We start from the raw sequence: 23,725 nt of genomic DNA, 5'->3' as shown, positions 1-23,725 counted from the left end.
CCAGGTATTGGTAGTCAGAAATTAACACTTTGCTTTATAGAAGGGTCAGCAAATATTTTTGTAAAGGACAAGTAGTAAGCATTCTGGCTGTGCAGAGTATTTACTTACCAGTCTTTGTTACAATTACTCAAGTTTGATATTGAGCACAAAAAAAGATACAGACAAATGAACGTGGTTATGTTCAAATCAAACTTTATTCATAAGAATAAGGATTAATTAAACTGAATTTGACACACAGGTTAACTTTGCCAACTCTAAAGTATATATTTCAATGGCCTAAATGACAAACCAAGCAGATTAAGTTATTTTTATCAATGATATTACCAAGGATTACAGATTAAGAAAAGAATCAAATCTATTTATAATTTATTATTTCAAATGCCCAACTGATATGACAGACTGACAAATATATTTATTAAAACTGATAGTGTTCATATTACCTGTGTTTACTCCTCCAGTTAAAATCCAAGCTCCGGTTGTAACTGCAGCTTTAATAAGACCCTTTCCAAGCAACTGCTTGATTCTTGGATGAAGCTCAAATTTCTGCATGCCTCCATGTACAGAAATAACAAGTTTGGGTAACTCCATTTGCCATTCTTTAAGCAGAAGTTGCAGAATGATTTCAGGTTTGGTATCATATGACAGTCTCACATACTAAAACAAACAAAGGGTCAAAATAACTATGTTCACAGATTTAATAATGCAATATTATCTGATATTCAAAAAATTTACTAGCCTGGAGGTGGTGGTGTATGCCTTTTATCTCAGCAACAGAGAGGCATATGCACGAAGATCTCTGTGAGTTTGAGGCCAGACTGGTCTACAGAGCTGTTGTGGGATATTTGTACATTGTGAAGATATATTGATATGATTGGTATAATGAAAAGCCGAATGGCAGGAGGTAGAGGCCAGATTTTGGAGTAAAGAAAAAAGGAGGAGGAATCTAGGCATGCAGGAGAAGCTAGGAGACATGGAAAGGAAACAGGAAGAATAAGATGGAAGAGGGGTAATACCATGTGATAGAACATAGATTAATATAAATAGGTTAATTTAAGTCATAGAGCTAACTGAGACAAGTCTAAGTTAAAGGCTGAACTTTCATAATTAATAAGTCTCTGTCATTTGGGGACTGGCTGGCAGAACAGAGGAAGACTTGTTACATATGGTGCCCACCTTCTAGACACATATTTCCATGTAGGGCCTGAGAAATCTAAGCAAACAAACAAGTGAGCAAGTAAAACAAACCAAACCCGGCTTCCTAGAAAACAGTGCTAGTGGCTTACACAGGGTGGCTGCTGTACAGTGAGCACTTGAACAGCACTAAGCAGAAACAGTACGGGCTCAGCAAATTCCCACAGCTGGAGCAGGTAAATGTTGCCCCCAGCTGGTGCTGCGGGCTTATTCTGCAGGAGTAAGGCTCTCTCAGACCCAAGCAGGATGGAGCCAGCCACCAACATAGCCACACAGTGGGTTTAAGGTTTGGCTCTCGTGGTCAGAGAAGGCTACAGTTGGCGCAGTAAAGCAGTTCAGACCAAGAAACCCTCTAAACATGTACAGTAAAAAATGGGTATAAAGAGTCACAGCAAAAAAAAATATTTTAAAAATAATAAAGTCTTTAGAGAAAGAATAAAGCAATGTTATTTAAAAAAAATAAGTCATATAAGGATGGGAAATGCACAGGGCATCTGGATCCTGTATGGTACTTTGTTGACTTTAAATTCTTTGAATGCTGATAAGAAAACAACAACTGCTAAGAGCACTGGATTATGAAAGGAATTGCTAAATTAAACCAACCTATATATTTTAAAAATGTCTTACTTCAAAATGGAAGTCAAAAAGTATGTTGCATTGGGGAAGAGGTTATGCCTTTGTTTCCACAGGAAACAAAAAGTTATGGTTCTCTTAAAAAATTAATGAAGATCAGATTTGAATGGGGAAGATCTGAAAATCTTGGCAACAGATAAGGAAAAAAAAGACTACAGGACAGGTGATGTATATGTTGATCCTTCGACATGGGAACATCTCTTGAGACTGGATGCAACATGATAAATCTTATTGACTACAGAGTCCTCATGACTTATTATATGCCATCTTTTCATATGGTAAGGATAGAGATTTGCCTATACAGTCCAAGCAGACATACAGTTGACAGATAGCTTTTACCTGCTCAAACATAAAGCAAAAAATCTTTAACTGACTTATGCACACTGCACATTCCATAGTTAATGCAGATATATGTGTGTGTGTGTATGTATGTGTGTGTACACATATAATCTTTTAATAGTTTATGTGTTTTCAGAAAAAAAGGACCAGGCAACAACAAAGAGGTGATCCAGCCTCTCAGAACGCCTCTGCCACAGTTTCTTCAAAATTCTGCATCCAAAACAACTTCAAAACTGCTAGTTCAGATGGCCCAGCCTAACAGACTATCCAGTCAAGACTTCAGATAAGTTCTATATTTTCCCATCAGAAACAAAACAAAAAATAATTCACCTAGCTCTCCCAGGTTTTGATCATTATCCTAATTTTCTCAGGGTCCCCTAGAGATACCATCACCCCCAGACAACAGGAAGCTGTCTAGAACACCAGACACCCACATTTCCAAGAGGTAGAATAAGCGGTCATTTTGTGAGTCTTGAATGTTTGTCATCGTTTAGGGGGGTTGGTTCTAAGTTATTATTGACAGTGGCCAGAAAAAAAGCTAAGCAAAGCAGATTAGATTGAGGGAACTCTTTCTGAGGGGAAAAAAAGAGGTTTTGAACATAGAAACAATGGGATAAAAGGATGAGTTGTTGAGTCTATTTTTGAACAACCACTAGTCTCAAACATTCTACACTGATATAGATTTTTGCATAGTTATACATTTGAGGTTAATTTTGTCATACACTGTATCTGTTTCTGCTCGTTTAAGGTATTGTACCCATGCAGCTCATTTAAAAATGTAATGTCGAGTTTCAGTCCTTCAAAGTATGGAGAATAATAAGGAAGGTTATTAGTTAGTCATCTATAATAATCAAACTGATGTTAGGTATCTTTTCAAGGTCAAACATATTTTAAATAGATGATGTTCAAACACTTCACTATCTACAGTATACGGCACTGAAAATGTTTTAATAACATAAAGCTTTTCATGACAGTAAGAGATGTCAGCTCCTGGCAACACCATTTACTTCAAAGAAATAGGTACTGAAGAAACTCCATATGGAATTTGCTTTGATTTGTGGCAAAGTTAGCCATTGGGCAAAGAAACTGCCCTTGCCTCGACTGCTGACAGTATCCTGTTCAAACTGGAAAAATGCAAAAGAAAGCGACTGCTGAACTTTGCCAAGACAAGGTAAGACAGTTCTTCAAAAATTCTTCACAAAAAAGCATGCCAGAATTTTTATGCCCATAGGACAAGGATGGGATGCCCCAATGTTGCAGAGGAACCTTTGGTGACTGTCCAGGCAGCCAACTGTTTCTATCATTTCTATAGTTTTGGAAGCTGCTTGTTCTGTACTTCCTATTTACTTGGATAATATTGCATCCTTTTCGAGTCTTTGTTGGGTTGTACCAGATATAGCTAACAGTTTTACTTGTTACCAAATTCAGAAAGAAACTTACATAAGAGATATAAAGTTTATAAGATTGAGAAACATAAAAGCTTAAGTTGTTTAAAAAGATTTTTTTTTTTTTAGGGTGATAATACAAGTTATGATAGACAGTGGTTTGGGGTTAAAACTTTAGACCCCTTAAGTTAGATATAGAGTACTTTCTCCAAATTTGCCGAATACAAATGGATTGGACATTGTGAATGTGATTCTCAACCTGACAATTTAATTGTTCTTATCATATACTTTTATTAGAGTTAAAATCTTTCCATTTTAGAAAATTGGGGGAAATGTGGCATATTTGTACACTGTGAACATATATTGCTGTGACTGATGTGATAAAAATCTGAACAGCCAATAGCTAGGTAGAAGGTACAGGCCAGATTATTGGGGAAAGAAAGTAAGAGGAGGAATGTAGGCATGCAGAAGTTAGAAGTCAGGAGACATAGAGAGGAAACACGAGGCGCAAGATGAAAGAGGTAACTCCACGTGACAGAACACAGATTAATATAAATGGGTTAATTTAAGTTATAATAACTAGTTGAGACAAGCCTAAGTTAAAGGTCAAGCTTTCATAATGTCTCTGTATCATTATTTGGGAACTGGCTTGTGCGACAGAGTGAGTTACAGGTTAGCAAGGGCTATATGGAGAAACCCTGCCTCGAAAAACAAAAATCACCAACAAAAAATTCACATAAATTAGATAATATTTACACTCCTATAAACATAAAATAGCAAATGGCTTTTAAATTTGAAAAAAATTCTTGTGATACTTAGTACTAGCACTGTAACTTATACAAATTAAGATTCAAATGTCAATTTACCTACTTATACTCAATTATCAATTAATCTATCCAAAGTATTTGTTGCTCTGTTTAACTATGAGTACAAAAAGAGCAGGAAGCATTTAGGCAAATAACATGTGTTTTAGGAATCAGTTTGCTACAAAAGCAGTAAGAACTTATGAGATTAAATAGGAAAGCTTGGGATGAATATGCACTGTTTTTCCTAAGCCAGGGAGGAGGAACAAGCAAAGTTTATAAAATGTCAATGTAAATAACAATTACATTACAGAATTTTAAAATACACAGAATTTAAATTCCTGCCAACAAATGCACATAAGCCACAAAAGAAACAGTGTGGTTACAGATGTTCTGAACACTTTTACATTGTAGAGTGGTTAAAGGGAGAACAAGTTAAACTGTGTTTATTACAAGATTATACTAAAGAACAGAAGAAAAACGTATAAGTAAAGGAAGCCACTAATAAAAAACGTAAAGACAATATAAGACAAAAGCATAAAGAAAAAAGGGAGACAAACAGATAGCTAATACTATGATGGTTACATTTAAAATCAAATACAAAGATTTAATTTTAAAAGACTATATACACTACACTTTGGGGGATTTGATTTTGTTTAGCAGATAAGCTTTTTCTGTATTACCTAGACTGATCCCAAAAGTAGGTTCACGTGATCCTAATACTTTGGCTTCTCAAGAAAATGATGTCTTTTACCTTAAGAAAATTTTAAAAGGCAAAGGAAAGGAGGTTTAGCTCTCCTTTCAGAAAACAAAGATTCTGTTAATAAAATAAACACTTTTTATAATGATAAATTATTTGATCTATAAAAATACAATAATTCTGTACTTGCGTCAACCCTTATAATAAAAAACTTTAACATAAACAGTGCACCTTACTTTCTGTTTTGGCACTATACATATTACAAGATAAATGAAATATAAAATAACCAAGTGGCATACCTTAGCTCTGTAGGAATGAGAACCCCCTTGAAAATTGATGACTCCATAAGCATCTGTTGGGCTCTGTTCCGTGTGCTTTTCTACAGACCATTCCTCTACTGCCTGATTAAAATGTTCACCCAATTTCACATCTGAGTATTTCATGGCAAGACTTGCAGTAAAGCAAGCATGTTGCTTGACCAAACGACCACAGAAACACCTAAAGATAAAAAGCAAAAGTATATTAAGATAAAGAGTCTGTTCACTGGTAGTGGTGGCACACTCCTTTAATCCCAACACTCCTCTAGGCAGAAGCAGGCAGATCTGTGAATTCAAGGTCAGCCTGGTCTACAAAGTGAGTTCCAGGAATGTCAGGGCTACACAGAGATACCCTGTCTCGAAAAGGGGGGGGGCACTAAATAAAATAAAAAAAATGACAGATGATATAAAACGAGTATTAGAAATAAGCACCAAATATTAAGACTATGCCCCAGAGAGCCGAGGAAAATACAGACACAATGAAGGAGAACTAGAAGACATTTTAAAAGTCAGAATAATATAAAACAGCTCAAAATATATAATTCAAGCTTCCAAAAGGAAGAAACTGGGACTAAAATTTGAAACACGCTGAAATAAAAAAAATTCCAAATTTGAAAATTCTTGACTCTACATCTTTAGTTCAACAAAGAAATATAGACCAGACAGGAATAAACAAAACCTTACTAGGGCCAGGAGTGGTGGTGCACACATCTTTGATCCCAGCAGTTAAAAAAGAAATCAGAGGAAGGTGAATCTCTATGAGTTCGAAAGCATCCAGGACTACACAGACCTCATCTCAAATATAGACAGATAGGTAAGCATAGACAGACAAACAGACAAATAAACAGATATAGGTAGGTAGGTCATGCTAGGGCATTGTTGAAAATGGTAATGAAAAAAAATCCTAAAACAAGCTAGAATATTACCTAATCAAAAAAAAAAAGCCAGTCACATGAATGTAAATTAAAAATGATAAATTCTGGCCAGGTGTGGTGGCACATACTTGTAACCCCAACCCTTGAGAAGTGGAAGCAAGAGGAGTAGGAACAAGACCTGCCTCAGTCAAGGAGTTTAAAGCCAGTGTCGGCTATGTGAGATTCTATTTTCAAAAGCATGCAGAAAGAATGATGGTTATAAAGGAAGAGAGCAGAAGAAAGTCTAGTATGTGTATGAGTATATATCTGAATATTTATGTGCATCACATTCAAGTAATTCCAACAAAGGTTAGAGCAGACACTGGATCCCCTGGAACTAGAGCTACAGGTGGTTGGGAGTGGCCATGTGGGTGCCGGGAATCAAACATGGATCCTGTGGAAGAACAGCTAGTGTTCTTAAAGAACAAGCCATCTCTCCAGTTTGCTACCTACCTCTTCTAAAAGAAATCAGATTTTCTAATGGAAAATCAGAAGTAAAAGACATACTATATACTGTACTTAAATGATCTGGTCCCTACTTATTTCTCTCCAATTGTTTTTGTTTTTGTTTTGTTTTGTTTTAAGATAGGGAATACTGTATAGCCCTGGCTGGCTGGGAACTCACTACATGAGCTCAGAGATCTGCTTGCCTATCTCTTGAATGCTGGCAGCTCAGCCTACCAACCACAACTTGTATCTTACACTGTTGTTTCCTGATAGATCCACAATATCTTTAACTGTCAGATCTTCCTCAGCCTCTTTTGCTTGTCAGAATCCCCTGTCCCTCAACTCTCTGGTCAACTAACTCACACTCTCACAACCCTGCTGTGGTACCTTTAAATTTGAAGCATCATTGTCAAATGTTTGAGCAAAAGGTCCTTTAAGTATACTATCATGTAAATTGTATACCTCTGTGTTATACCTAGCGTTTTTTAGGTGTTTCTCATATATCAGATATTTTTCAAAATTTCTGCAATGCATACTAAACTTACCTGACAAGCTGCTGACAGATCTGACATCCTGGAAGACATCTATAAAATGCAGAAAGATAAATTATTACTTCATAAAAATATTTATCTTAAAATTAACTACTTAGATTCATACAAGTATGAAACAAAGAAAAACTATATCATTTCAGTAGATACCATAGATCATGCATACATTGGTTTATACATTCAACTAACCCTTTATATTTAAATAGATTTTTTTTTTTTTGTTTTGAGACAGGGTTTCTGTGTAGCTTGGGAGCCTGTCCTGGAACTAGCTCTGTAGACCAGGCTGGTATCAAACTTACAGAGACCTTCCTTTCTCTAATCCCCACGTGCTGGGATTAAAGGCATGCACCACCATCACCTGGCTTTAATAGATTTATATTTTAAGTATTATTAATTTTGAAATAAAACTAAGCCACTACAACAGAGTAAAAATACCCATGTTTACATGCAACTAATAAAACCTAAACATGAACTTTAAAAGAAGAATTTTCCCAATATATAAAGAGCTTTCTCAAATCAATGTGTAAAAAAATCAACACAAAAAAATGGAAAAATATGAAGAGCTCACAGTAAAAACAAAGATTCAATTAGGAAAGACTTAGAAATATTTGAATAGCTTCATGAACATATAGAGAATTTATATTCAGGTGAACTATATTTTATGAATTGTATTTTTATGAAAGACAATTTTATAATGCTTGTCAAAATAAAAAATACCAACTCCTCACACTCTATCTCAAGTTCCAGAAGTTTGGGCCAGAACTGGGGAGGTAGCTCAGTCATAGCACACCTGCCTAACAGGCATAAAACACTGGGTTCAACTCCCCAGCACTGATAACCAAAATATATTTCAAAATATATTTTGAAAATATATGCTAAAGTCAGTCTAAAATATCTGAAGTATATGTGAAAAATGAAAATTATAAGATAATACATTATACAATTTTTAACATCAAAGAGAAAAAGAGAATATAACTAAAATGTTATCAATAAGGAACTTCCATACTAACACAAATGACCCAGACACAGAACTCAAAAATGCAACAAATGAGGAATATAGCTGGGAATATAGCTTAGTGGTAGAGTCCTTGCCTAGAACATGCAAGGCTGAGTTCTATCCCCACTACCACTTAAAAAGTACAGGGGGTAAAGTTTAAGTCAGGTGAGATGGTGCGTGTGAAAGGCAGCAGGATGGCTGTAGTTGTGGGACAATCTAATCTACATAGCCGAGTCTCAGGCCAGTGAGGGCTACACAGTAAGATCCTGTCTCAAAAGAAAACAAAGAGAAAGAATGAAGTGATGATCTCCAAGATAAGTAATACACAACAGATAAAACAGTATGTACTTGAAAGTTAGGGGAGAAGGTTATATATACATGTGCTTGGACATGCAAAGACTATTTCTAGGAGCTTTCAGATGAGTGCTAGTGGTGAGAACTCATCGCTGACTGCTCTTTAACCAGGTCTCTCTGGAAGGAGTGTCAAGGTACCAAAATATTCTGTTGAGGTGAACTTATGGCCAAAGAACAGTAGTGGAAAGACTTTCATTTTTTATTTGATAACAGCTTGTGGTTTTTTTTAATATCTGGTGATTATATTATTTCTACTGCATAGTAAAACTAACAAAATCATAACAAACTTATCAATAATACAATCTATTATTATGTATTGCTTCTTTTTTTGTATTGAATTGCTTTTTTTTGGGGGGGGGACAGGGTCTCACTATACAGCTTTGTCTGGCCTAAAAACTGACTATACATAGACAAGGTTGGTCTTGAACTCAGAAATCCACTTGCCTCTGCCTCCCACATGCTAGGATTAAAGACATGCACCACCATACCCTGCCAAATTCATTGGTTTTTGTTGGTGGTGGTAATGTTCTGGGAGGGTCTTGGTGGCATTTGTTTTGCTCCGTTTTTACAGAATTTTTCTGTATAATCTTAGCTGTCCTGGAACTCGATTTTGCCTGGAACTCGATTTGCCTGAAATCGTGGAGATCCATCTGCCTATGCCTCCCAAGTGCTAGGATTAAAGGCATATGCCACCCTTGGCTCCAAATCTATAATTTTTAATAAACAAAAAAAACTCCATACTTTTCTGAAAGAAAAATGGTATCTGAGAACTAGCATGGTAAATTAGAATCCTAAACATGAACCCTAGTGTTAGGAACTAATCCTGGTGTTTCCCTGTGATATAACAACACAACTCACCTTTAGTAAACTTTAAGATACTAGGGGAAAAATAAATCACAGAATCTAATTATTTTAAGGGATATTAAGGTTATATAATGATTGGAAGAGTCAAAGATTTCTGCAGGGTTTGGAAATTTGCCTCAGTCAGTAAAATGCTTGTCACACAATCATAAAGACCTGCATCTAGATTCCCAGCACCCACATTTAGGAAAGAGAAAGGAGGTGGGGGAGAATAGATACAACAGTGCATGTCTGAAACCCCAGAGGTGGAGGGCTCCCTAGAGCTTGCAAACCATCTAGCCTGGCCACTGGGTGAGTTGTTTCAAAAAGTAAGATGGATGGCTGCCACATGAATGCACACATTCCACATGAACACAAACACTCATACATTCTCTCTCTCTCTCTCTCTCTCTCTCTCTCTCTCTCTCTCACACACACACACACACACACACACACACACACACAAAACTAAAGAAAAACCTTTTCAGGAATTTACTAAAATCTGGAGAACATTTAAAAAAATATTTTCCCAAGACTAATCAACTAAATTCAAATTTATAACATATACCATTTTGGCCAACTAAAAATCAAGACGCAGGTAAGGCAGGTATGAACTCACAGTTTCAGCAATCCTGGCAACCAGAGAACTAAAACTGTTATCACCTGAGTTCAGTAGTTCAAAAACTAACCTGAGCAACACAAAAAGGCCCAGTACTAAAACAAAAGAAAAATGGACTGGAGAGATAGCTCAGTAGTTAAGAGTACTGGCTGCTCTTAAAGGATCCAGTTCTGTTCCCAGCAAACACATGGACGCTCACAACCACTTGTAACTCTAGATCCAGGGAATCAGTATTGGCTTCCAGGCAGGCAGGGAGGGAGGGAGGGAGGGAGGCAGGGAAGGGCAGGAGGAAAGGAAAGGAAAGGAGGAGAGGAGAGGAGAGGAAAGGAGAGGGGAGGAGTGAAAAGGGGAGAGGAGAGGAGGGGACAGGACAGGACAGGACAGGAAAGAGGAAAAAGGAAAAAGGAAAAAGAAGGAAAAAGGAAAGGAAAGTCAGGGCAGTGGGTACATGCATTTCCTTTAATCCCAGCACTAGAAGGCAGAGGCAGGACAGCCTGGTCTACAGATTAGTTCCAGGACAGCCAGAACTACAGAGAAACCATCTTGAAAAAACAAAGAGAAAAAGAATAGCATACCTCAAAAAAAAAAATAGTATTTTCCACTTATCACCATTTCTTGAAGATAACAGAATGCACTATCTTAGACAATATTCAATCGAGTACCTACTTGTATTTGCTACTGGTCATAATTAACACACTTAAAATCATTTAGCGCTACATAAACTAACAGTGGAGTCCTTAAACATTAAAAACAACAACAAAAAGTATTATTGACAAAAATCTTTCCTGTGTGTTGCTGTGGATCAAGCCCAGAGTCTCATGTGTAACAGAAGTGCTGATCTTTTTAGCAATTTTTGAAAGAGTCATATGCCTAACTAGGTATAGTGACCCATGCCTGTAATCCTAGCACTCTGAAGGACTGCCTTGAGCGTGAAGACAGGCAGGGCTACACAAGGGGAGGAAAGAAGAGACTGACCAAATGGAAGAAAAAAAGAAAAGAGAAGAAAGAAAAAATAATAATCACATACTCAATAGAAGTGAAAGTTACAGAGCAAGTTTATTTGACAGAGAACAGGGTTTGACAGAAGGAAGACGTGAGAAAATCCAAAGGTCTTTTAAATCAGCAGATCTCAACATGTTGGCTATGATCCCTTTGGGGGTCGCATATAGATATCCTACAGAACAGATATTTATGATTCATAAAAAAATTAGTTATGAAGTAGCAACAAAATAGTTTTATGGTTTGGGTCACCACAACATTAGAAACTGTATTAAAGGGTCACAGTGTTAGGAAAGTTGAGAACCACTTGTCATGTTTCTTCCCTTGTAAAGTTATGAAATAACCTTTGATTTGTATTTTTAATTTATTTCTTACTAAGCTTACGCTTCAAAAAAACAAAAAAAAACTTAAGAATATATTTTTTCCTTTTTTTGTGTCTCTCGAAGAGGTAACTTCTCTCCTCTCCCAGCCTTCTGTTTCTCTCTCTTTCTGCTCTTCCCCCTTTTCTCCTTACCCTCCTTTCCCCTCCATAGCCCACTAAATAAATACCCACTTTCTCTGCAATTTTAATAGTGTGAGTGCATGGCAAAGGATAACTTCAGTGGTCAGATCTCTCCTCCACTGTGGGTCATGGGGATTGAACTGAACCCTGCTCATCAGGGTTGTAGAGAAGGTCTTTTTACCTACTGGTCCATATCTCATTGGCCCAAGAATGTTTCTTTTTCTTTTATTTTTAAATTTTATTTGTAATTCTATGCACATATGTGTAACTGTGGGGGGGTATCTATGCATGAATGACAACATAGTTCAAATCAGAGTGTCAGATCCCCTGGAGATGGAGTTACAAGCAGTTGCTAACAGTCTATATACATATCCAGGAACATGTGAGAGGCCTTAGGTTTAATCTCCAAGCAAGAAGGCAGGGGAGGTGTCTACTGAGCTCATATTCTTCAGCACCAACCATAAGTGCATATTAATATGCCCATTAACAAATTCTGAAGTATCTTTTCGTTTTCAGGATAGGGGTGGTAGTGGTAAAAACTTTATTGTAGCTTCTATTGTGCTTAGACAGTTAGGGTTCTGAGACAGGAAAACAGTTTGAGGAAAGAAATTCCAGAGCACAGGTAACTTACTTAGTCTCCCTTTCCACTCTCAAAAGAAAAATTAACAGTGACCTTATATTATTTTGTTTACTATAAGCAAATAACAATAAATTTACATCTAAATTTCTAGAAGATCCTAGAAGAAACCAATGCATGCTTACCTGTGAGGGTCTTTGGAGCTTGGTATAATATACACACACTCCCTCTTGGTCAAAGTGCTCTCTATCCAGGATTTCTGGGACTAAAACAGAGAGTTCAAGGATGGTTTACAAGTTTACAAGTTTACAGCCTGCTAATCTAAGGAAATAATTTCACAATAGATACACAAAAATGTGTGTGATATTTAATCTTGTTTTAATCCACTAAAGAGGCGCTATATACTATTCTCAGTGCTGGCACACCTAAATCATTAAAATAATTCCACTGAAGTAACCATGATGTGACAATGCTGTGCCACAGGAAACAAAGCAAGTGTGAGACTCTTCCAGTAAGCCTCAAGAGGGGCTAATGTAATCCTAGGCCAGTTAAAAGAACCAAAAGTGACAGCCACATTTAACTTAGAGAAAACAAAAGCCCAGCCTAAGCTATCAGCCTAAGCTATTTCTAGGAAGGTTAAGGGCACATAATAGCTAACGGTACTGCGATACAAAAAGATAGCAAGCAAAATTCTAGTCAAAGGAAAAAAAAATCAACAGAAATAAAGCAGGTTATCTATGATCCACTCAGAAAGTAGTTATCTCATCTGATCTTGGAAGCTAAACAGGGCAGGGCTCATAAGTACCTGGATGGGAAACACAGTAAGTTATTAAATGATTATAAACATTTAATCTACCAAATTTGTGTGTCCATCTTATGTAAGATCAACCACATCAAAGATTAAAAAAAGCAAAAATTCAATGAGAATTAAACAATTCTAGATCACATACATTTCTTTCTAATCAGGAAAGGTACTTTTAAAAGTTTTAACGCAATTAACAAGTTCAACTTGATGAATACATGCCTATTTCTGCATCCCACATAAAAAAAGGACCCACTTTCTTCAAGTACACACAGAAGTTTTACAAAAAATGAAAGTATATTTATCCATAAGAAGTGAATCAGCAAATATTCATACAATGTATACTTATAGAACCTACGAGATGATCACACTGTAATTAACAAAGCACAGACAAAATTCGCCTTCAATATTTAAAACAAAATATTTAAGAATCAAAATATAAGTCACAAGCATCTGAAGTTCTCAGATTTGAATGATGTGTCTGTTCTAGTTTGTTTTCTTGTGGTGATAAAACAACTCGAGGAGGAAAAGGTTGGTTTCATCTTACAATTCCAACTAACATCATTGAGGAAAGTCAAGGCAAAGACTGAAGCAGAGATCATGGTGGAGAAATGCAATTGACAGCTTCCCATACCTACCTTTCTTATACAGAGTAGGCCCACCTGCCTAAGGACAGCACCAAATACAGTGGGCTGGGCTTTCCTGCATCAAATAACAATTAAGAATGTGCCCTGCAAGACGAATCTCTGACCTAGAGACCAGCCCAGCCTGGTCTAGAGTTCCAGGACAGCCAGTGATACACATAGATATCCCTTACCTCCACCCCCAAAAAAGAACAGGCCTCACAGACATGCCAGGCCCACAGGCCAATCTGAAGGAATTTTTTTGTTTGTTTTTGGTTTTGTTTTGTGTGGGTTTTTTCATTTGTTTGTTTTTGTTTTTTGAGACAGGGTTTCTCTGTAGCTTTGGAGTCTGTCCAGGAACTCTCTCTGTAGGCCAAGAAGATGGCCTTGAACTCACAGAGATTCACCTGTTTCCTAGTGCTGGGTGGGATTAAAGAGGTGTGTCCCCATGTCCAACCTTCCTTCCCAATCTTTTAAAAGACTGTGTTTTATAAACAAACATTGGGTAATTCACAAATTTCCATTTCTGAATTCCATTCCAACACTGGAAAAAAAAAATTGCAGGCCAGGTATGATATGGAACACTCAGTACTTGGGAGTGAGTTAAAGGACAGCCTGGTCTAAACAGAGACACAACTCAAAAAACAAACAAAAATAGTATTTCAATCCAAATCTTCCACTATATTCTTATATGACATATCAACTGCCTGACATATCAACAGCTCTTTTGATACCTAAAATGTACCTTAAAATTGAACCTTCACACACTCATTCTTCGTGTAGTTTTGCCTATTTCAGCAAATGCCAAATTAATTCTCTCAGTACTATAGTGACTGAAATAAAGATTCCCTAGCCATCAATCCCAGAAGTCAAGCAAAGTTATAAAAAGAAATCAATACCTAAAATGTTTCTATCAGATGGCCTGTAGGCAAGCCTGTGGGTGTATTTTCTTGATTAATGATTCATATAGGAAAGCCAACACACTGGGGGCAGTGTCATCTCTGGGCAGCAGGCTGATCAAGCCATAGGATCAAGCCAGTAAGTATAAATAGCGTTCTTCCATGACTTCTGCCTCAATTCTTCCCTGCAAATTCCTGCTCAGACTGTGACCTGAGAGCTATAAGCTGAAATAAACTCTTTCCTCCTCAATTTGCTTTGGTCATGGTGTTTTTGGTTTTTTTTTTTTTCACAACAGAAAAGAACCCCTATGATAAAAATTGGTCCCTAAATTATAGGACATTACTATAATAGACCTGACCATGTTTGGGGGATGACTGCCGAAGGACATTAAAACTTTGAGCTGGAAAACCCAAAGTGTTCAGAGCTTTAAAGAGCTGCTGTGGAAACTCAGAAGATAACGCTGAGATCAGAGCAGACAGCAGAGGCCTAGTTTGTGCAGTTTCAGAGGAAAGTTTGAGTCCCTTAAAGACTATTTGGGGACCACTCCACATTTGAATTAAGAATCTGTGGTTCTGGTCAGCTGGTGCAGAAGAATCAGCTTTCATTAACAAGAGAGACCAGAACCACAAAAGTGAAATCTTGGCTTTGCTGGGACAATCCATATCGGTCAGCTGGGGTTGAAGAATCAGCTGTGATTAAGAAAAGAACAGCTCCTTTTTGTGGCACGCCTAGGCAGTTTATTATTATGAAGCTTAATATCCCTTTCCCAGATCATCAGCTGCCAGAAGTTCATTGAAGTGGGTGATGAACACAGATTTCATATTTTCTATGAGAAGCACATGGCCACAGAAGTTAATTGTGGTAGGAATCAGTAGTGGGAACAACAAGCTTTTCCCATGAAGCAAGGTGTCTTGAACCACAGAAGAGGGCACCTGCTGTTAAGTAAGGAGGGGCGTTTTTTACTTACAGAGAAAGAACTGAAGAGAGGAGTGCAAATCTGTTTCGGGATGCATTGTGGACGTCAATCTGAACATTCTCTACTTGGTTACTCTTAAGAAGGGGAGAGTTAAAGAGAGAGGAAGCGAGAGAGAGAGAAAGAAAGGGCATGTATGTGTGTGTTCCTGGACTGACAGATACTACCGTGTCTCAATGGTGTCTCAATGGTTGACATATACTACTGTACCTAAGGGTTGGGGCCCAAAACAGCTCATGGAATCTGAAAGCTTTTTAGTCTCTTTAAAGATGGTGTGTACCAATATAATGTCAGATAGGCCTTGAACAAAGAATATAAAGAGCCCAGAACCAAAATACCCAATATTGAAATCTTGCTACTCAACATGCCCTGCAACACAAATGCCAATGTATTAGCTCTGAAGAAACAACAAAAGAAGAAAATCAAAGAGGAGGTTTCAGAATATGTTGAACTTTGGACAAGAGAATGAAGAAGTATGCCAGGAACAGACCAATATGCCAAGAGACAGAGATGTGGACTGTCTGAAAGTTTCTCCTTCTAAATCTGAGTCCAGTCAAAAATAAGTCTTTCAAAATAACAAATAACCTGGGAGTGGTGGCACATGCCTTTAAATCCAGTACTCAGGAAGCAGAGGCAGGTGGATCTTTGAGTTCAAGTCAGCCTGGTCTACAAAGTGAGATCCAGGAGAGTCAGGGCTACACAGAAACCCTGTCTCAAAAAAAAAAAAAAAAAAAAGAGTAACAAATAAATGATCAGAACTTGGAAAAAAAAATGAGGAGGATAATAAGGAGAACAGCATCACTAAGGCAAAAACACTTCTAGGAAGTGTGTTTCCTCAGGATCAGTACACTGTAGTCCAGATGGGAACCAAGGCTGTATCTCATGCTGGCAGCCAAACTTGGCCACGTATAAGAGAGTGATACTCGGTTCTAAAGGCATGAAACAATCAATGAGATCAGCTAGGGCCTGACACTGTGAGAGAGCAGGGGAAGCCAGAGGTAAAGATGCAGCCTCAAAGCAGTAGAAGGTTCAGGAATGAAGAAGCCAAGTTGAGGCTTGGTATCGTGTGTGACAAGGTCAAAGTCCCTAAAAAGACCCCTGGAAAGGCTACTGGTTAATGTGCAGACCAGCTAGAGCGGAGACTCCAGAATTTGAGACATGGGACAATCACCAAGGATAGCAATAGCTATGAAATGGAGCTGGTCTGAGCCTGAGACATGCTATGTATGAAGAGACAGGCAGAGAGGTGGAGCTACCTGTGCCCTTTAGAACCCAGAAGATTGTGAGTCCCAGATGTCTGACACTTGGCTTTACATCGGTGGACTTTGGTTTTGCTTTATTCTGAATGTAACTGTGCCCTGGTTCTTCCCTGTTGGAATAAGAAAGTATTTAACTTGTTTTCAGATTTTACAAGAACCTACAGTTAGGAAACCTTAATTATTTTAGAGACTTTGAACACTTTGGGGGGGGGGTTGTTTTTCAAGACAGGGTTTCTCTGTATAACCCTGACTGTCTTGAACTTCCTTTGTAGACCAGGCTGGCCTTGAACTCAGAGATTCGCCTGCCTCTACCACCACCGCACAACTGACTTTGAACTTCTTTTTTAAGATTTATTTATTTATTATGTATATACAATGCAGGCCAGAAGAGGGCACCAAGTCTCATTACAGATGGTTGTGAGCCTCCATGTGGTTGCTGGGAATTGAACTCAGGATCTTTGGAAGAGCAGGCAAAGCTCTTAACCACTGAGTCATCTCTCCATCTCGACTTTGAACTTTTAAAGTGTTTTAAAGGCTGTTGGACTTTTAAAAGTTGGAATGTTTTAATTATGTTAATATGAGATCTTGAGAATAAGAAAGAGAGTTGCGGTTTAATAGTAACATAGTAGCACGTCAAGTTGACAAGGGGTCAGTTGTCCTGATCACTCTGTCGACCTGACACTAGCTAGAGTTATATCTGGGAAGATGAACTTCTGAAAATGCAAATCTGAGACTTTTTTTTTGACTAATGATTGACGTTGGAGGGCACAGTTCACTGTGGGCAATGCTACCCCTGTATAAAGCAGGTAGAGCAGTCATGAGGAGCTAGCCAATAAGCAGCATTGCTCCAAAGTCTCTGCTTTAGCTCTTGCCTCTAAGTTTCTGCCTTGAGTTCCTGCTCTGACTTCCCTCCATGATGGAGTATAAGATAAAATATACCCTTTTCTCTCCAAGTTGTTTTGGTCATAGTGTTTTATAACAGCAATAGAAACCCTAACTAAAACTTTTATAAAAATGATTTATTCATTTTTATGTGCACTGGTGTCTTGTCTGAATATGTCTGTGTGAGGGTATCGAACTAGAGTTACAGACAGTTATGAGCTGCAATGTGGGTGCTGAGAATTGAACCCGAGTCCTCTGGGGGAACAGTCAGTGCTCTTAACTGCTGAGCCATCTCTCCAGCCCATGACTAAGAAGGCCATGATGGACTCTATGCCTCTGGAACTATAAACCCTAATACACCCCTTCTTCCTTATATTGCAATAGACAAATATCTACTACATCCACCAAGGAATCTCTTGGACTCAACTGAAGAAAAAGACTTCAAAAAGTCACAGATGGTGTTGGAGAGATGGTTCAGTGGTTAAGAGCCTTGGCTGCTCTTCTAGAGGACCCAAGTTTAATACCAGCACTCACGTTGTGGCTCACAACCACCCACAAGGCCGGTTCTAGTGAGTCTGATGCCCTTTTCTGGCATCAACTATTATTGCTTACATATGATACAGAAACATACATGCAGGCAAAACACCCATGCACATAAAATGATAAAAATCAAATAATTTTTTTTTAAAAAAAAAATAGATTATCAACAAGTCAATATCAACTGTTCCTCTCTGGTGAGAGTTCTTAGATCAACCACAGAGAAGATAGATCCTAATCCTGCTTTTTGTTCTAGAAGGGAGAGAAAAACTTATTTCTTTACTGATATATAACTGACTAGTAAGAACTGAATGTTTCCAGAACAGCCAGAATTGCTACACAGAGAAACCCTGTCTCAAAAAATGAAAAACCAAACAAAAACGAACTGTAGGTATTATCTAGATGTAGTGGCACTACCTGCGATCCCAGCAGTTAGAACATGGAGGCAGGAGGATTGGGGGTTTGAGGTCTAACTAGGCTGCAAGCCAGACCCAATTCAAACAAAACAGTAAGAAAAGTAGTATAACTTCAGGGTATGTAATTTGATGTTTCTAAATATACTGTGAAGTGATTGTAATTAAACTAATGTATCTATTACCCAAATATACTCTCAGCAGATTTCAGGTATATAAAATATTATTCATCACATCAATTAGGTTTTCAGATTGTATTCCTTTTATGACTCTAAGTTTAAACACTTTAAATGTATCCCCTGACTCTTCCCCAATGTTATAGGTGTGAATCTGGGTCTTTTAAACATTCCTGCCTAAATATTTAGGTTCTTATGTTCCACAGCAAAGAATTGGAATGGCATACTTTCTTTAGCAAGACTGTACCGCCTAACCTCCCCAAACAGCAGCACAACTGGGAACCAGGTATTCAAACGCCTGAAACTACAAAACATGTCTCATTCAGAGCAGACACTTAGAAGTAGATTCTCTTAATAAAGTGACTTTTGTCCTAACAAAGCAACAGATATGTCAAATACATAGTCAGTGAGTGTTTAGATATATAACAAAAATTAATCTGAAAAGGGGATATGTAAAGAAGTACTGGGGCATTATCTACTAGAAAGCCTTGTTAACACTAAACAAATTATATTAACACATGATCTTCCCCTCAGGATTTTCACAGTTCTTTATTGATACATATATTTTTATCAGTAAAGAATCTATTTAGGTTAGTAAACTACTTTTCCAAACTACTAAGAATCCCCTCATATAGTTAAAGTCTATACTTTGTCTAAGTAGAATAAGTAAAACTGAGCTGCATGTAACCTGTCTACATGTAAGGAGCTTAACCATAAAGTAAATCCTACTAGCTTTCATGTCAGTGGAAGAAAATATGGCATAATAAACAAATACATCTGCTAGATTGTTGTGGTGCACACCTTTAATCCCAGCACTAAGGAGGCAGAGGCAGGTGGATCTCTGTGAGTTTGAGGCCAGCCTGGTTTACATGGTGAGTTCCACAACAGCCAGAGTTACACAAGAGAAACCCTGTCTCGAAAAACAAACAAAAATAGCAATGATTTTACTTTTTAAAAACAAATATTTCTGTCTTTATTATGCTTATTACCATGTGCGTCAGATCCCCTGGAGCTGGTTGTGAGCTGCCCAATGTAGGTGCTAGGAACCAAACTGTGATACTCTGGAAGAGAGCAAGTGCTCTTCAACTACTGAGACATCTCTCCAGCTTCCAATCTTACTTTAAAGCAAAAACAAAAAACTTACCCTTAACACCTTTCATCTGAAAGCTCACAGGAATACATCTCCTTAAATAGCAAGCTCCATTTCCAGGCTGATCAACACCTATTCCACCATTCAGTAACTTGGCAATCTTTAATAAGTAATTGTGCTTCTCTTCTTATTTAATTAATAGAGAAATAAGTATTTACTTCATAGTTTTCTTGAGTGATTAATATATAACCGGCTTGTGTAAATCATTCAGAACAATAGCCACATCTAAATGCTTACATCTACTAGCTAATCGTATTAAATTTTGTTTCAGGCCTATTATATTCTTACAATATCCTGTGTCTGTTATAGTAAATTATATTCTTAAAGATCACAAAAACTTGATTCATGCCGGGCAATGGTGGCACAAGTCTTTAGCTCCAGCACTGGGGAGGCAGAGGCAAGAGGATCTCTTTGAGTTCAAGGTCAGCCTGGTCTACAAGAACTAGTTCCAGGACAGGCTCCAAAGTTACAGAGAAACCCTGTTTTGAAAAAACAAAAACAACAACAAAAAACTTAATACACACATTAAAAGGTACGGTGGGGCTGGAGAGATGGTTCAGCAATTAAGAGCATTGCCTGCTCTTCCAAAGGTCCTGAGTTCAATTCCCAGCAACCACATGGTGGCTCACAACCATCTGTAATGAGACTTGGTGCCCTCTTCTGGCCTGCAGGCATGTATGCAGGCAGAACACAGTATACTTAATAAATCTTTAAAAAAAAAGGGGGGGGCTGGAGACAAGGGTCAGCAATTAAGAACACTGTCTGCTCTTCCAAAGGTCTTGAGTTCAATTCCCAGCAACCATATGGTGGCTCACAATTATCCATGATGAGATCTGGTGCCCTCTTCTGGCATGCAGGCAAAACGCTATATACATAATAAATTTAGTATTTAAAAAGGTAAGGTGAAGCTCTCTCTCAAATATAAAAAAGGGCTTCTCCAGGGTCCTCCTCATAGTAGCAGCTTCTTAGATACCTTTTCATCTATCACTTCTGGCACACTACCAAACTGTCAGAACAAAGTGGGGACCACACCTGTTAAATCTCACTTTGTGCATACTTTTACAATAAGTAAACTTTGCCAAGGTTGCTAAAACTGTTGATGTGGCTTGTATTCGGAGTCTTTTTTCTTCCCAAGAGTAAAGGAAAAGGTTAAGGTTTCCAGTACTCTGGAATGTGGATAGTTAAGGTATTAGATTAGTATGTTTAAATAATGGTAGGAGAAGACAAGAAAATGTTTACAGACTTTAATCCTAACGTAACTCCTGACATCAAATAGAGAAAAATGATCATCTACCTGTAGAAGTTACTAATGAGAGCAGGCTATGGCATTAAACTAGGTGGAGCAGCACACAACTACAGTTACAGTTATCCAAGAAGCGGAGACACAAGAACCCCTTTGGCCCAGGAGATGGAAACTAGCCTGGGCATAATAGCCTGAACCATTCTTTAAAAAGAGAGAGAAATAATTTTAATCTGATAAAGTAAGAGCCAAGTCTACCAAAGTTGAAGAACTGCTCCCCTTCAGACAGAAAGACTCAAGAGGTTCTAAAAACTCTAAATCTTCAGGGAACTGGGCATACTAACCAAAAACACATTATATGGATAACCATTTTTTAAATATAAATAGAACTGAACCAGAGAATCAACAAATCTCTAAAAGTACTAATTCACTTCAAATTAGAATCAATAACTTTTTAAAATAAACTGAAAATTTCAATTCTCCAATTCACTGTAATGTTAACCACCCAATTCAATAGAAGTCAGGACTTAAGCAGTATAAAAAAAGATTAAGACTCAATTTAGCCGGGTGGTGGCCACACCTTTAATCCCGGCACTCAGAAGGCAGAAGCAGATGAATCTCTGAGTTCCAGGATGGCAAGGAGTTAAACAGAGAAATCCTGTCCCAAAAAACAAAAACAAAAGACTCTTAATTTCAAATTTTAAAGTGAGATTGTTCTCTCAAGTTTATCCATGTCCTAGCAATATATGGTGAATTACTTACAAAGTAATTTTGGGGCGATTTCATCTGTTAATGAAACCATTTTTTAAACTACTGAGTCAGTGTGTTCAAATTTATGCTGGTTACTACTGAAAAACTAGTTGTATCACTGAATAGTCAGTAAGTATCTAACAGCTTGCAAGACACTTTGATTCAACTCACCCTCCAGTAGAGTCCTTTAAATCAAAGCCACTTAAGTACTCAAAACGAAATGATTTAGCAGAGGTAGTAGGATTTGAAGTTTCCTTTCAGGAAATAGGAAAAGTCAGGGATGGTGACAGACAACTGTAATCTCAGCGTTGAGGAGATCCAGGCAGCTTCAGGGTTTGAGGCCACCCTGGACTACAAGAGGCCCCGTCTCAAGAAAAAAAAATTTAAAAAAAAATAAAAAAAAATAAAAATAAAGTCGTCTTCACTGACACATTACGAAAAAAGGTGCAAAATGCATTATTTATTCAAAGTTTAACACACAGTACTTTATAAGTAAAAGCCCGATTTAAGTTTGGTAAGCATTTCTCAACCGAGCCCGGCGTGGTGGCGCACGTCTTTAATCGCAGCACACGAGCGGCAGAGGGAAACGGATCTCTGAGTTTAAGGCCAGCCTGGTCTACCTAGTGAGTTCCAGGACAGCCAGGGCTACATAGCGATACCTTGTCTCAAAAAGAAAGGAAGGAAGGAAGCTAAATCTGTCAGGCTTCGCCAAGGGGAGACCAGTTTGCATGAAGCCTATCAAGTGAAACTACTGGCCAGGAATGCCTGCCCTGCTCAGGCCCTCGGTCTAAATGGCTTTCTTTGTAAGAAATCTCCAAATCCGGTGCCCGGCCTCAGCGACAACAAAAGCTTCCCCGCCGCTGCACCGCAGCGACTCCCTCCCGTCTGCACCTCGCTCCAAACTGTCTGGGACAGCAGACGAGGGAGTTCGACGCAGACCTGGCACCCACTGTTTCAGCCTTCCCCGTCCCTTCTCTCTCGCTAAAGCAAAGCCCGAACCACATTACCGTCTACACCATCAAAATCCCTCCCGTTCGGCTACGGAAAGAAGAAGAAAAAAAAACCAAAACACAAAAATAGAGAAATGTACCTGTAGAGCGTTTGCGGCACAGCCAACAAGTCCCAGCTCGGAACCCGCTCCCTTCCCCTTTCCGTTACCATGCCAGCCCTCCCTCCTTTTCCGTGTCAACCCGGTGGCTCCTCCGCTGGCGACAGCGCCCCGGAGGCCCGCAAAGCTCCCCGGGGCGCCGCGCAGGCTCCCGCGAGGCCCGCCCGCCCGCGCCAGGCCCGGCTCCGTACCATTCTCCTCACGGGGCGGACTCCGGAAGGGCAGCGGCTCCTCCTCCTCCTCCGCGGCCTGCAGCCATCTATCGGAAAGCGTCTCCGGAGGCGGTGGCACGGGCCACCGAACAAGGACAGCCCCGGGAAACCTTCTCAGAACTAACTCAGCTCCGGCGCTAGCAGCAGAAGTCGAGTCTTTCATAATTGTGCGACCAGCTCCGCCGGGTGACTGGCCACAGGGACGCGCCCGCGCCCGCCTCCGCCGGAGACGGGCCGAGGCAGCCACGTGACGGGCGCGTCGAGAGCGTCGCGCGGAGGGCACGTCACGTGAAGGGCGCGCTGACTGCGGCCCACGCCGAAGCCCCGCCCAGCCTCCGGGAAGGGCCGCGCTGCCGCTTTGCCGGTGCCGCAGGCTTCGGCTTCCCTTGCCCCAGCCTGTGCGAGAACGTGTTCGGCTTTAAGAAGCCCCCAGGGTTCGCCAGGCGTAGCTCCCACGGCACCACACATCTTGTCGCTTTTGCTATCGCATCGCTCCACGTTGCTTACTAGTGATCCCTTCCCGCACGTTCCCCTT

The 23,725-nt window shown here is 39.0% G+C and overlaps 2 protein-coding genes across 2 annotated transcripts in view; both read right to left on the bottom strand.

The window, feature by feature from the left end:
- The window catches only part of Trpm7 (transient receptor potential cation channel subfamily M member 7), a 40,073-nt gene extending 38,616 nt beyond the window's left edge, over positions 1–1,457 (bottom strand). Inside the window, exons 1-2 of the mRNA XM_087910872.1 lie at positions 1,284–1,457; positions 441–654 (exon numbers count right to left, since the gene is read on the bottom strand). Of these exons, the coding sequence (XP_087766998.1) occupies positions 441–654; positions 1,284–1,457 (388 nt within the window). The remainder of the gene's footprint in view (positions 1–440; positions 655–1,283) is intronic.
- Positions 518–23,437, bottom strand: LOC146892586 (uncharacterized). Its single transcript, XM_085696425.2, has 5 exons — positions 23,170–23,437; positions 12,351–12,430; positions 7,275–7,313; positions 5,351–5,549; positions 518–654 (listed from the first exon to the last, which is right to left on the bottom strand). The coding sequence occupies exons 1-4, from the start codon at positions 23,351–23,353 to the stop codon at positions 5,466–5,468; spliced, it is 387 nt and encodes a 128-aa protein (XP_085552551.1). The 5' UTR covers positions 23,354–23,437; the 3' UTR covers positions 518–654; positions 5,351–5,465.
- Positions 23,438–23,725: the final 288 nt, after the last annotated feature.

Source organism: Myodes glareolus, chromosome 10 (assembly GCF_982192425.1).
Source record: "Myodes glareolus chromosome 10, mMyoGla1.1, whole genome shotgun sequence".
In the NCBI taxonomy this organism is placed as follows: domain Eukaryota; kingdom Metazoa; phylum Chordata; class Mammalia; order Rodentia; family Cricetidae; genus Myodes; species Myodes glareolus.
The sequence above is the reverse complement of the archived record's forward strand: the minus strand, read 5'-3'. Positions and strand labels throughout refer to the sequence as shown.